The sequence below is a fragment of the Camelus bactrianus genome, chromosome 17 (genome assembly GCF_048773025.1).
Source record: "Camelus bactrianus isolate YW-2024 breed Bactrian camel chromosome 17, ASM4877302v1, whole genome shotgun sequence".
Taxonomy (NCBI): Eukaryota; Metazoa; Chordata; class Mammalia; order Artiodactyla; family Camelidae; genus Camelus; species Camelus bactrianus.
Genome location: NC_133555.1, coordinates 35,254,380 through 35,270,238, shown reverse-complemented (window position 1 = coordinate 35,270,238; position 15,859 = coordinate 35,254,380). Strand labels below are relative to the sequence as shown.

The 15,859-nt window shown below is 34.5% G+C and overlaps 1 protein-coding gene across 2 annotated transcripts in view; it reads right to left on the bottom strand.

Annotated features, from left to right (window-relative positions):
• The window catches only part of SMARCC1 (SWI/SNF related BAF chromatin remodeling complex subunit C1), a 136,861-nt gene that overhangs the window by 63,865 nt on the left and 57,137 nt on the right, over positions 1–15,859 (bottom strand). For both annotated transcript variants that reach the window (XM_074344997.1, XM_074344996.1), the window contains exons 13-19: positions 13,097–13,134; positions 10,458–10,579; positions 7,600–7,671; positions 5,490–5,603; positions 3,691–3,844; positions 2,887–3,000; positions 647–706 (exon numbers count right to left, since the gene is read on the bottom strand). In XM_074344997.1, coding sequence (XP_074201098.1) covers positions 647–706; positions 2,887–3,000; positions 3,691–3,844; positions 5,490–5,603; positions 7,600–7,671; positions 10,458–10,579; positions 13,097–13,134 — 674 coding nt within the window. The remainder of the gene's footprint in view (positions 1–646; positions 707–2,886; positions 3,001–3,690; positions 3,845–5,489; positions 5,604–7,599; positions 7,672–10,457; positions 10,580–13,096; positions 13,135–15,859) is intronic.

Genomic DNA, 15,859 nt, shown 5'->3' with positions numbered 1-15,859 from the left:
AAATAAGCATTCCATATGCTGGTTGACAGAGATACTATGCATTGTCACTGGCTTACCACAGTCTTCTGCTTTCATAAAAAAGTTAACATTGTCAGTGGCAGGTATCTTCAGCTACTGCTCTGAAATCCTTTGGGGAAATACGTAGGTTGTACACTCAAATGCATACAAGCACTAGGGAACTAATCTACAATGAATGAGGTGGGCTAAGTTAAGAAAAACTGGAATCTGAAGAAATGCCCTATTTCAAAGTAACATCTGTTACTCAAGGCCAGTCAATTACTGCTATGTGTGAATGAGGGCCCAGAATTGCCAGATCTTCCAGATTTCTAGAGTTAGAAAACCTAGACTACTTTGTCAAAGCTCCGGTATTTGAACAATGTTGGCAAAAGATTAAAAACAAACAAACAAAAAGAACCCCAATCTGAGCCAAAATAACACATATAGAGGCTTGATCTCCCCTACTAACAGCAAGCATGTCAGCTCTAGCATATTTAAATTTTAACAGTCCAAGAAAATTCTATTATAACTCATTACAAGGATTTAAAATTTTCAGAATAAATTCCAAAGGAGTATTTAAAATGCCAGTCACAGAAACCCAGCAACTGCCTCTTATGTGAATAAAAGGCCCCATCAGTAACCTCCTTACCTCCAAGAGTAGAAGGGTCTCCTGTTCAGTCCATTCTCTTCCAGCACTAGCACCTTTACTCTAAAGAAACAAATTCAGAAATTATTTACTTATTCATAAAGGTTGAATGTGGAGCTCAGTGGGGTTTCTTCCTCAGTTCTGGGGACTGTTTTATGCAAACCATCAAAACAAGTCCCTGAATAACAGAAATAAAACACATAACAAACCTAAACTCCCAAAAGAAAGGCTGACTTAATTCAAAGATTTCTTGCTGTCTACCAAGGAATCAAGGACTATTTAGACATATTTTTACTATTTTGTTATTTTGTTATTCAAAAATACCTTTTGAAGTGACAATGGATGGCACAGTTATACTATGCATGAGCTATATAATATTATAAACATAAAAAAAAATTTGGTATAACTTAAAGGCAGTACTTTTTCCAAGATTCAAGGACAAACTGTACTACATATAAAACACTCTGGCAGATTCTTGATTCCAAGTGCAAAAGTTTTGTACTATTTCATTTTAACATCTCTTGATTAATAAAATCTCCAACTGATTCATAGTTCTTGATTTGCAGACCCTACTCCATTCACAGACATGCAGAGGACTGGTTGTGTAGTATATCTGACATCATTCTTTAGCGGCATACATTACTAATTCAAAATATACATTCTAACATATTATCCTTTCTCTGAAAATTCTATTCTGATGGATTACAATTTAAGAAATGAAGAGAAAATTTCTACAGTCTTGGACTTCTTTGTGTCAATAAAGTTTCTCAATTCACCTGACAACCTTTCTGCACATTGTGCTACACTCTGCAAGTAAAAAATGTAATTTAATAGGTCTCTGTGATCTTCAGTCCATATCATTATGAATATTTGTTCACTTGCAAAAATGTGCTAAGAATAACTACTAGAGAGAATGAAAGAGAAAGCTAAGAATTGCAGAATTAAAGTCCTAAAATATGCCTTTATGAGAAAGATACAGCTGTAACTTCCAATATATTGCTCAGATTCCTTGAGGATTACTTTAAAAGAACCAAACAAAGGTTATCTTTTAATGAACAAACATCTGAAATGACCAACAGTCAGATTTAGAGACATGAGAGAAGCAAAATTCATCAACATTTCTAAATTCTGATTAAAAAAAAAAAAAAAAACCCAATATAGGGAAGATCTATATAACCGAGGGATGAATGACATTTATTAGGTAGGTCCACAGTAACCATTTCCCAACTTTTCAGCCACAAAGTATGAAAAGGATTTTCTCCATTCCTACTGGCTTAAGTCAGTTAATATTTTTTCTCTTGATTAGAACTGGATGAGGTAGAGCTGCATAACTTCATCAGGGCCAGGGTTTCTACACGATTTTGGAAATCTTTTCTTCTGGATTTATTGAGGTATATAATATACATACAACAAAATTTACAAATCTTAAGAGTGTGACAGTTCTTTCAGCCATTTAAAATGTTATTACATTGTCCTCTGGCTTCAAAAGTTAGACATCAGTTTTTACATTATGCCTTTGAATATAATATGTCCTTTCCCACCCCTACACCCACTCTCCCTGGCTGCTTTTATGATGTTAGCTTTAAGAGTTTAAGCATCATGTGCCTGCGCATGGTTTTCTCTATATCCAAACTTCAATGTGCTCAGTTCCTCTTATTTTATGAGTTGATATCCTTTCATTAGTTATGGAAAAATTTTCAAATATTGCTTCTATGCCATTCTTTCTCTTTATAGGTATGTAATGATAAATATTAATTCTTTTTACTAAATCTCATGTGTCTTACACTCTTTTTGTCTTGTGCCTTCAACTACAAACAGCTTCTTTTTCTCTAAGTCTTTCAGTTTCAACAGATCAACTAACCTGAGTTCATTAATCCTGTCTTCTGTTGAGTCCAGCCTGCTTTTAAACCCATCCAAGTGGGTTAATTTCAGGTATATTTTCAAATAGTCAATAGTTATTTAATTCTTTTTATATATTCCAATTCTCTGTTGAAATTCTCCACTTTCCTTATATTTTCTTTAATATACTAATCATAGTTATTTTTAAATACCTATCTTCTAACCATACAGAAAAACAGGTAAGGGTAAGTGACTATTTTACAAAATGCCATCAGATTTAATTAGAAAGCTTACCTCCAGAAACTAAATTAAGTTTCTTATGGAAAATAATGCTTTTTAGAAAAAAGAAGGACGGAGAGGACATGCTAGATTCTAGTCCATGTGTCCCTAGAAAAAATCCTCACCTTTGCTAAAGTTTTCTTGGAGTAAATGTCAGTACGAAGACCAAAGTTCTGCAAATCAATTGGTTTTTCCTTGTTCTTCTCAGGAAAATTTAACATCTGCTGAGCAGCAGGAACCTATGAGTCAGATAAATGATAAGTGGCTGTATTAACCTCTACAAAGTCAAGAGAACAGAACTTTTTAAGACTGTTTAATATTGGCACTTAAACCATTCCTGGTGGAGATTCTACAAAAAAAAAACAAAAAACCCATCTCACACTACACTTCTAACAAAATTTCATCATATAAGAAACATTTTCCTGTCTCTTTTAAGTCACAGAGAAAACAGACAACAAATTTTCTTTTATATTTCACAATGAAGGGCAATTTGTAGATGGGATTTGTGCTATTCCAACTGAACGGTATACATAATCCAGTTGACTATCCTTTCAACCATGTGTGTATGGATGTCCCTTTTCTAAATGTTAGGAAAGGGAAGAAGTTTTAAACAATTTAACAGATTTATAAGTCTGCTTTTTTATTAGTGTCTTTGATGGGAGAAGTGATAAGGGAGTCATGGGTATGAAAATTAATCTGTAACATAGATTATAGGATAAAGCAGAGAGTCTCAGGGTTAATGGGAAAGCATTATCTTAAACACTAAATATTCTTATGGATTCAAACATCTACAACACATAAAAAAACCCCATAACCAATCAACTAAAAAACAGCACTCTTATATGACTATGATACTAATTCCTGAATAAGAATGCTAAAGTGGTTGTCTGCTACCACCCAGACCTGAAGAAAAGGCAGCACTAATTTACCTGAGGTGACCGAAGATGTAGAGGCACAAGCCCAGAGGGGGTATCAGCTAAGACGTTGAAATGAGGAGTCGGAGGAGGTCCCATGGCCATGGGTCGACTTTCTGGATCCACTTGGTAATTAACAAGCCCCCACTGCTCTAAAAAGGCATGAACCCTAAAGAATAAAACTCTGAATGTTAACATCTAGAGAAGGTATCTCTTCTTCTTCATAACCATCATTACATTTCATTAAAAACAGTAACAAAAAAACATGTTCTCTCTCTGTAGGCTACAAAGCATCACAAAGTAATTGACAATTTTGATTTGAGAGTTTGAATTTTTACAAACTCAAAATAATGTTGATAATATAACATCCCCAAATCTAGTTTTATAAAGCCTAACCATTTCAATCACAGAAATGAGAACAAACGCTCACACAGGTCTATGGAGAAAGAACTCACACATAGACCAAACTCACAAAAAGAGATTTACATTTTGGGTTTTTTCTTTAGACAGATTTAGGACACAGAACTTATTCATTCCCCACCCCAACAATCTCCACCTCTGGTCATCTGATGATTTGACTACACAGTTAAAGATGTAAAACGTAAAATCTTAAAAAAAAAAAAAAAAAAGTGAAAAGACAATCTACTGAAAGGTAGAAAATACTTGCAATTGATATGACCGATAAGGGATTAATATCCAACATATATAAACAACTCATACAGCTCAATATAAAAAAAACAAACAAATAAAAAAAAACCCTGATTAAAAAAATAGGCAGAAGAACTGAATAGATATTTTTCCAAAGAAGAAATGCAGATGGCCAACAGGCACATGAAAAGATGCTCAACATCGCTAATCATCAGGGAAAAGTAAATCAAAACTACAATGAGATATCATCTCACACCTGAGAGAATGGCTATCATAAAAAAGAACACAAATAACAAATGTTGGTGAGGATGTGAAGAAAAGGGAACCTTTACACACTATTCGTAGGAATGTAAACTGATGCAGCCACTGTGGAAAACAGCATGAAGGTTTCTCAAAAAACTAAAAATAGAACTACCATATAACCCAGTAATTCTACTCCTGGGTATATATCTGAAAAACAAAACAAAATAAACAAACAAAAACAAAAAATCCCAACTCATTCAGGAAGATATATGTACCCCAATGTTCACAGCAGCATTATTTATAATTGCCAAGATATGAAAGCAGCAACCTAAGTGTCCATCAATAGATGAATGTGTAGAGAAGATGTGGTGTACATACATATAATGGACTACTACTCAGCCATAAAAAAGAATGAAATTTTGCCATTTGCAGCAACAAGAATGGACTTGGAGGGTATTATGCTAAGTGAAATAAAAGACAGATAAAGACAAATACTGTATGATTATCACTTATATGTGGAATCTAAGAAAAATACAACAAACTAGTGAATATAACAAAAAAGCAGACTCAGAGAGAACAAATTAGTGGTTACCAGTAGGAAGGTGGGGAGGGGTAACACAGGAGTGGGGAACTGGGAGGTGTAAACTACTGGGTATGAGGCAGGCTACAAGGATGTATTGTAAAACTCAAAGAATATGGTCAATATTTTGTGATAACTATAAATGAGTGTAACTTTAAAAAATTATATTTAAAGAAATTTTTTAAAGAAGATGCTTTAGGTATTTTATTAACCAAGAAAACATCCAGTTTAATCAACCAAACATTAGCAATGTATCAGTAACCACCTGTAGTGAAATATCTTAAAACAACAACAACAACAACAACAACAACAACAACAAAAAAAAAAAACAAGATATTTTTACCTCATCACAGCACACACATCTCCAGTCAAATTCCTTCGACAAGCAGTGCTGGTTAAATATTCTTGTGGATTTAGGCGGTATGTGTCAATCATAAAATTTCGATATGCTAGGTATCTAAAAAGTAATGACAAAATTTGTAAGGTGAATACATATCCTTTCAGAAACAATAAACTGATAGAGCCAAGATTTAAATATTCTTTACAACCAAATATAACAAAAAGTTAAGACAACAGCCCAATACAAAAACAACAGTGATACGACACTGAGTATTTAGTCATGAGTGGAACTCAGAGTAAGAATCTCTAACATGTAAACAACAGTTTACAAACATGTAACAAGTAAAATAGAGTCGTCTGATGAAGTCAAGATGAAGTAACATAAACACAAACTTGGTCACAGAAGTGAATTGATAAATCCTTAGTTGCCTGCAGAATTTGCAAATAACACAGTTACTCAGGCTGTCTCCCTGACTACACTACTGTGTATCTAGCACTTATACTGTGTGTCAGCCATAGGTCTAAGCACTTTCCATGTGGTTAATTCATTTCACCCTTACTATCTTTCTACAGGGTAGGATCTATTATTACTCCACTTATAAATGATTAAAGAATTTGTCCTGGACCACAAGGCAGGTAATTGGTAGAGCTAGAATTCAGCAGTATGGTGACTCTGGAATGCATGCTCTTAGCATATGCTGTATTTCATTTCTATACTCTTCCTAGAGCTACATATGGATTTAGCTCTGACAATGGCTATATACTTTCTGGCTGGCAGTTTTTCAGAGAACTCAGTGAGGCAGAACCTATGAAACCAAATTCAGAGTTAAGACAAGACATAAAAAAAGAGAAAACTGAGATTCTAAGTCACAGCAGATTCCACAATGTACCCAAGCATTTCTGCCACAAAATCCTCAAAACAAGTATGTTAAGAAAGTAGAGACCTAGAAAAATTTCCTGCCACAAAAGTAAAGCAAAACTGTGGCAGCTTATAGTTAGCTACATCAGAGTAGAAAAGGTATACTACTCAAAAAGGGTCCAGTATAAGGACAGGTGGATAAACAGACTGAAAGGTGAATTTACAAGTTTAAATGGGCTAAAAGGTTTTAAATAGAAGACTGTCAAGAATCTTAAGTACTTATAAATACTAGCAATAGGCAAATTAGCCAAGAGAATATACCATGTCCAAATAGGTGGAGAAACTATCAAGAAAACTAACAGGGTTTCTTATGCCAAATCTTTGATCTGGATTTAAATGACTCCTTACAGTTTTATTATGAAAAGGCTGGAATTTGCTTTTACATCTAAATTTAAAACCTCAAACTATCATAGATAATTTACCATCAGAAAACATTTATTATTCAATTTTCTGTATTACGCCATTTGCTTTATATGTAAAATTATCCTTCCGTAAATGATTTAAAACAAAAGACATCTATTTGTGCCATCACATATGTTTAACAGACAATGGAATAACTCTATGAAGGTAATATGTGGAAAAGTAACTACAGTATGATAGAAGTGAATCTATTTTAGGGGCAAAGATTTCTGGAAATACATAATTAAGGTTCAAGTGGCAAAGGCAAAAATACTTTTGAACGTCTTCTTTCCAATAAAAAATTTTTCTGTTTCCAATGCTTTATGTAATTAAGATCAATTCAGATGAAGTTATACCATATTTGACATTCTTTTAATTACAAGTCATTCATCAGGAAAATAAGATAAAGATTTCATTTTCCCCTAGGTTATAGATAAATACATGTAATCAATAACACACATGCATTCACGAGGTGGGAACTGTTAGGGAGAAACCTAACTGGTTTTAGTGAACACTTGTTATTGAATTCAATCTTTGGTTGCCACAGCTGACGTGTATGTAGTTCAAGATTTAGGAAAAAAATTTTTGAAACAAACAATTTCCTTTGAAGCAAGGAATGCTGTGTAGCTGAAAAACTGTTCTGAACATTTACAAACTTCCACACATCAGCAAAGATTAACTAAGAAGTGTGCTTTAAGAACTGCCTGCCCAACACATCCAAATATTCATTTTTCTAAATACTGGCCCCACTAAAATATCTAACAATATCAAGATTACATCTTTATATTTCACTCACATCTCTGGAGTCTTGGATTTGTTTTTTCCATTGAAAAACTCAGGAAGAGCACGCCGTTCAATTACATGAATACTGAAGGGGAAAAAAAGGAAAGAATTGGAAAAAATAAAATTCTTTGAAAAATAAAAATATTCTAAAATTTTAGTTAAGTTCATTTAATTTTCAAAGTAAAAAGGATAAACCCAAAACTGAGCACTACTTGCAAAATTTAACTGGCTTGCACAAGTTCCTATTTATTAACAGCATGTAATAATGTTGTTAAAGAATATATGTGTAATATATATAATAGTTATATATAATATATAGTTAAAGGTTTCCCTTTCTCACTCTTCATGCTTAATGTAGTTTTTCTATTCCCATAACCAAACTCAAAAAGAACTATCAACACATTGAATGTTTTAGATTTTATTATGTTCTTGTCATAGCACACCATGACTAGATGATGAGCCACAAGACAGGAAGAGTTCTCTGCAAACTGGCTGACAAAAATCACAGTACTTGGCACAGTAACAAACTGGTGAAATGAATGGCTGTCCAAAAGACAATGGAATTACAATAACCAGTTTCTCATGCTCTTAATATTAATGCCCCTTTTTGTTCAGCCATCAGAAACTTAAAAAGACCACAGAACTAACTTTTAACCGTTAGGTAAAGGTGCTGATAAGTTTATAAAATGTTACAGGTGATAAGCACTATAGAGACCATGTGAAATGATCAGGCCTAAAACACTTCACAAATGAGCCAAGTGTATATCTAGCACAAAGGTTTTGACACAAATATTACTCAAAAGTTTTTCCTGGTGACCCATTTTAGTTTCTCAGTGGCTTTCCAGATATGCAACATGTCCTGGTTACATGGGAAAGAGCAAATCAACAGTCTTTGAATAAAACTAGAAGCACTCTTTCATTATTTGGTAATATTTAAACTGTCTAAACTGAACACGTACTACCAATTAATATAAATTGGTAGTACTATAAATTAAACGAACTACCTGAAAACTTCCTAGGAAGATTACTTCTAAGATTAATTAATGCTCTATAGATATATGTGTAATGACTTTCCAAGTTTTGCTATAAAAAGATAACTGTAAGCAATATACTGGTTCTAACATACCTCTCATTGTTTTGTTACAAAAAAGGCCACAAAAACAATTTCTATATTCACCAAAAACAAAACACACAAGAACGTTTAATCCCAAGTACCTTCTCTTTCAAAAGCTATGTTTGCTGTACTGGCAACTGATTCCTTAGGTTCTGAAATGAGTCAAGTAGTAAAAGAAGTTGGGTATTCAGAATCAGAAAACCTGAGTTCTTCCAATTATCAATTCTGTGACGTTGGAACACATCAACTGAAGCAGTAGTTATCTCATTCATAAGTCAGAGCTGTAACTAATACCTCCACTATCCATCTAACAGCACACTTTGTGACTTGCAAAGGTCATCATGCAAATGGAAGTGTTTCTATAACCTATAAAAACCTACAAAATGAATTACTATTATGATTTTCCCCTTTTCCAATTTGAGAAAAAAAGAATGCTAGTTTCTCAAGTGTGTCCTTTAAGCCATTCGAATCTTAACCTGTAACTACAAATAATAATAAAGAAACTTCCAAATTTAAAAGTAACTTGACATAATAATCAATGACTGACTTTCAAAGAAGAGCTATATACTTAACTATCTTTCAGTATCTACTTATTTAAAACATTTCAAAATAGCACTCAGAGTTGGTTTTTAAAGGTTTGCTGAAAAGTCTCAATATTAGAGCCGTATCTCTTGGTTTTGGACAAAAATAGTTATGATTCAAGTAGACCACTCACCCTATTCTATTAAATTGACTTTTAAACACATATATACATTTAAAATCACATCTACCCTTAAAAACGATAATGTAATAAACACTGAAAACAGGCAAAAGATCCAAACAGGACCACAATACTCTGAGTAATGGCAGCACTACTGGACTATGTATACAACCTTCCAATGAATGCACTTTAAAGAAACTAATGCCAGTATTTGGAGGGGTAAGTTCTGGGACATAAAATTAAAAATAAAAAACCAATCAAATAAAAATCAGCCTGATGCAGAGGTTACACTTCATAAGTAATCAATAAATAAGATACGTAGGTTTGAGGTTTGTAGATACTGACAGGTATATATACAGTAGATAAACAAATTTATATTGTATAGCACAGGGAAATATATTCAAGATCTTGTAGTAGCTCACGGTGAAAAAGAGTATGAAAATGAATATATGTATATTCCTGTATGACTAAAAATTGTGCTGTACACCAGAAATTGACACAACATTGTAAATTGACTATAACTCAATTAAAAAAAAAAGAAAAAAGATATCTAGGCTGCATTTATTTCTAACCATGCTCCAATGACACCACAATGGTCGTGGTAAATGACAGGGAGGATGCTGAGGAGGTCTGTTTTCTTGAACTTTTTCACATTCCAAGGTTTATACTTGAAAAATCTCCTGTTTCCAATTAACATAAGCCATTACTGAGCAGTAAGATGAGTTTTTCTTTATATATTCAGTATTCTAAAAATCATATAATGAACATCAGTACCTTATAATTTTTAAATACTCAAGCATTTGCCTATCTGAACTATAAATGACTCCAAATGAGTTAGGTTCAAGTTTACCAAATTTTGTAACTTTAAATTACAATATAACCTAACATCCATCCCTAAGCTGTTTTAAAGAACACATTTCAAAGTTAAAATAAAATCACTTCCCATCCCCCTTCATCCCGTGTGACAGTGATTACTGATGAGGGGACGTGAGCAGAATACAATTTCAAGGAAAGTTTTCCACTCCTAAATACCTCGTTCACAAAGTGACCCACTCACCAGTTATAGTCAAACCAGGATGCATAGCTAGGAATAATAATGTGATTGGTCTGCTCTGTCACATTATCTTCACCAGCGTCCAGTGACCGACTCTGATCACCTTTGCCAGGATCTTCATCTTCCTGTAGAAAAGAAGTCAAAGTTCAGAGAAAGAGAACCACAGAGAGATATGGAACAGCTTTCAAACTTCTGATATTAGGTCACAGAAAATGAAGCTAGCCGATCCAATTTTAAGGAGCAGGAAAACAAATTTCAAGTAAAAATAGCCTTTCACAGTTCTTAAGGTACCTTCAAACAATGTCCTGATGAGATAGCAAATTTCATTCCTTCTTCCTACAGATGAGGGAATAAACTCATAGAAGGCCCAAAACCTTTCCCACAGCAGCCTGCTACTTATTTGTCCTGTTTTACCTAATCCTAGGATCACACATCTAAAAAACTAGTTTGGTTTTTTTTAGGGGGGGAGGTTACTAGGTCAGTCTGTCTGTCTGTCTATCTATAGAGGCAGTACTGTGGATAGGATATAAATAGGATAAAACTCCAGGAAGTCCAGCTAGAGGCCCTACACTCTTAACTACTCTCACTACTAAAAAATTAGCTCTGATTCTTATCAGATTTGCAAAGGTTTTGCAAATGATTCCACCGAAAAACCTGGGTTTGCTAATACAATAATGCCAAAAATCATTATTTTAGGTCAAAACACAGGAACATTTTTTATGCTACCAGTAAACAGTAATAATTATGTTTAAATAATATTATCTGATATACAGTTTATATTCAAATGGATCCAAGTTTCCAAGAAATGTCCTTTATAGAATTTTCTCCCAAATCTGGAACATGATGAAGGATTTCACATTATATATGATATTTGTATCTCCAGTTTCTATTAATCCCTGCCTCTATTTTTGGGGGGTATTAAATGACATCAAAATTATTGAAGAATCTAGACAAGACATCTTACAGAGCAACTAACACTCTCTATTTATCTCACTGATTCTTCATAATTAACTTCAGATTAAACATTTTTAGTCAACAATAACTAAAGGAAAAAGGTTTTTTTCACATTCAGAAGTTTTCAAATTTTGTACAATTACACTTATCAACCTTTCATCTGTGGTGTTTTTAACCTTTTGAAATTCTTTTCTGTTAAGAAACTAGTCAAATTTCGAATTGTATTCTTTTATAATGGTACCATAGTTTAATTTCTACTTTTAGTTAATTCAACCTAAATTTCTTGTGTTATATTACTTTAAGTAAGGATCTAGTTACTACTAGAAACTTAAGACAATAGTTACCTTAATATCAATGAATATTAAAAAAAAATTAATGTATGAAAGTACCACGAAAACTCTGGTTGTTACTTAAATAATGTTGAAACAAATGTGTTAATATTGATGACGAAGATAAGAAACTGTGTTTCCCAAATCAGGGAAGCTAGTAAAAAACTATGCTCATGGTTAATTTGCTTTTGTGGCATAGGTTTTACAAATTCAGCTCAATTTAAAAAATGTCCTTTATTCAGGAAAACCAGGGAGAGCCTGGCATTGTAATTAATAAAGGCTGACAGTCAACAGCTTAATTATCTCAGTGAGGAAAGGAGGATGACATTGTGGGACTGGGTGTTAGACCAGCTACCTCTCACTGTCCTAGGTTTAAGTTATGCAACAGACTTGCCCAGTTTCAAAATTACTTCCACATTTGGCATTAAAAAAAAAATCATATAAGGAAATTCTTCGGCCTTCCATTTTGGTCTCCTTTACTATTACACAAAACTATTTACTCTAAATGATGACATCTTTTTACAAAGGTAATATTTATCAAGGTTTACAAGTAACTATTTGAATAAAGAAGTTTGATTTAAAAGAAAGTATCATTAAGAACAATTCAGTTGAAGAGCTATTTGTAGAAGAGTTTCTTGAAAATACGCTTCCTTAAAATCCTGTCATGAATATGTTCATTTCATGAAAGTATAAAAAACAGTAAGTGTCAATTTGGGAAAGTTCTCTGACTCACTGAGAAAAACAAAAACTATCTACTTGTAGCAAATTAAGGAAGTTATTTCAAGGAGATTAAGGATTAGTTAAACATCTTACAGTTAGAGATGACAGACTGAATGAAACAATAGGTCATTTATTAAAAAGAGAAGTAAAACCCTGCCTTAAATCCAACACCTTCCAACAGCCTGATTATTGATATGTCTCCACAGCAGAACTGATGAAACAGGAAGTAGCTGACTGTAGGGCTCAAAAAAGGTGAAGAGCATGATCAAAGGCTACAGCAGGGTGGACTAGGGCTGTACTAATAGAAATGGGAGTGAGAAAATCAAAGCAAGGCATGGTCCCTGCTCACCTGCACTGTTGGATAACAACTGGAACTCTGATTATTAACTTGCAACAAGGAGTAATGGAACCAGAAATTGTAGCATATTAAAGATACTACCTGGGAAAATGGCCATTTCCTTTTGATAAAATTTTGGGGAGTCAAAAAGACAAACTACTTTGGGGGTGTGTTAAAAAGAAATTAAAAACTCAGACCTCAAAACAGAATATTTCTAAGGACATTTCCAATTCAGTGCTGCTTCTGCTCAATACACAGGACCCTTAGAGTTACTGCTGCATCAGGCCTAACGAAATTGTTACCTTTCCTCCTGTTGTGACTGTTTCTTCATCCTGCTCATCTGCAAAATCAAAACGCATAATTTATTTAACAGGCAAAGCTGTCTGGATTACTTGAAAACTTTAAGGTTTAAGAAACTGATATTGGACAGAGAAAAGGAAAGAAACAGAGCATTATTCAAGCAAATTCACCTTGAATAATTCAGTAAATTAGAAATGGACAGAGAAGCACTGAGGTGAGTAAAAATACAAAGCACAAATCATTAAACATTTCCAAAAATAGGGAATATATAATTAATTACTGCTTGGGCTACTATCTTTGTCTTGATCTTACTTAAAAATAGGTAAAGGACTTGGTTAGCGCTCTTGCCTTGTGAGGTTCAGTGAAACCAAGTAATGATATTTTGGATCCCAGAGGAAATGAGTAAAGAATGAGGAGTAAAGAAGGAAGTGATAATCAATCCCTGTAGACAAAGTCCTGGTAAGATTGTGTTAATACCTTCTGAGGATAGGGGACTCTAAGACCTAAATGCTGGCCTTGCAAAAGAACAGAAGCAAACCCATGTATAATTTAAACTAGGCAGCTGATTTCCAGAGTGAAAAGTAAAAGTGCCAGTGTGCAAAGGGTAAGAGGTCACAGCACAAATAATTATACTATTAAGTTCCTGTAACATTTTATTTTATATATAATTATTATGACCCTTAGTAGTGACTAAGACACTGTAAAGTTCAAAGAGAACACAGGGAAGCAATTTTTTTCATTTTTCATTCAATAAATATTTCCAACAACCTGCTATTTGAAAAGCACTAATTGAACTGCTTAGACCAAGGGACAGCAATGCACAGCCGACTGGCTAAATCTGGCCCACTGCCTGTTTCTGTATGGAATCTGGGAATCTGACTCTCAGGTGTTCCTAGTCAACAGCTCACTGATAAGAAGGAGGGTTCACTGTGCCTGGACTGTGCACAATGTAGCTTAGGATAAACTTCTGATAGCCTGAAATTCTGTAATGTGCTAGGCAGAGGGATCCTACATGACCAGTAAAAACACTGATCGCAGTCTCAAACGGGCTTCCCTGCATGCATGTTACTACAGTTCTTGCTGCTGGGGGAACAGTCGACTCTGTGGCCCCGCATGTGAGGGAGAGAGCATCAGGAGGCCTGCACCCAGACTCTGCCTTTGTTATCTTCTCCCATGATCTGTCTGTGCTTTCTGTGCGCTGAAATTTGTGTCAGCTGTGAGAACTGCATGCTGAGTTCCATGAGTCCCTCTAGAGAATCTCCACACCTGGGGATGGTCCTGGGGATTCCTATCACACCTACAAGTAAAGAATGATTGCTGCATTTTTACTTAATTTAAAAAATTTTTGTTTTTTATTGAAGTATGGTTGATTTACAATGTTAGTGATTTTGAATTTTTAAACGATTAAAAAGAAAATCAACAGAAGACTGTATCTTGACACATCAAAATTAACTGAAATTCAAATTGGAATAAGTCATGGTCATTTGTTTACGTCTTATGGATGCTGCATTTGCATTACAATGGCAATGCCATTTAGTTGTAACAGAGAGATTACAGCCCAGAAAGCCTATCTGGCCCTTTTCAGAAAAAGGTGCTAACCCCTACTTTACAGGATATAAAAAGATGAGTAGTATTTCAGTAGGCAATAAAGAATTGGTATTCAAACATTTAACTAAATTTTACAGAGTGCCTAGTATGTGCCAGCCACTGTCTAAATGCTAAGGATACAGCAATGAACAAGAAAAGGTCCCTGTCCTTGTGGAGTTTATATTCCAGATAGGAGTGGCAGAAGATGGAAGAGAAAATAAATAAAGAGCTTCAGGTGGGGATGTACCTGATGACTTTACAAAACTGAAAGGCCACTGTGAGCAGGAACAGAGGCAGAGAGAAATGAGCACACCATGAGAGCACAGTGCAAAGGTACAAAACACTGGCACTAATGACAGACAGACCTAGACCTGAATTTGTGCTCTCTCACTTAGGAACAATACCTGAACCCTTCCAGTCTCTACTTCCCAACATGGTTGTATAGGGAAACGCAAACATGTAGAGTGACACCTGGCAGGTACTCATGTAACATAAAGATGGACATGGTTCCTTCATCTGTAACTTAGAGACAAACACCTGCTAAAAGGAACGGGATGTGGTAAATTATGGTACTCCCAACACAGGTCATCCAATTCTGCTCAGGAACTATTTTTCTCCTAGGAAGTGACTTAACAGAAAAAAATCTAGGAAAGGCGGTCAAATATGAACTTTTTGTCCTTTAGGTCTTGGTAAGCCAAAGGATAACCAACTTCTCACTAGATGGTGGTAGTACAATTTAATGATCTCTGTCTGCTCAATCAATACCATTTTAGTGTGACAAAATTTTGTGCCTGAGGGAGTCTTGGTGTCAAATGGAAACAGGCTTCTGAGAATACAAAAGTAGGAGGGACAACCTTGATACTGATTCATCGATGGTAACACTCAATAAATGTTCTCTTCCTCCTTCCAGATGTCAACAAATACACGCTCACCTCAGCCCCTGGATCTTGACCTTTCAGAGATCTCAAGAAAGAAAGAAAAGACTGAATATACATAGCTCAGTGGCATATAAGGCAGAATAGGGATCAGTTAAAACAACAAACAACTCTGAACAGTAATTCTCAGTTGATGGATCAGTCACCCTCAGCATGGTTCAAGTCATAGCTAATGCAGAAAGCCAGATACTTAAATGATACACAGGAAGCATGTTACTCCCTGGATGAAAGGCCAGGACTACA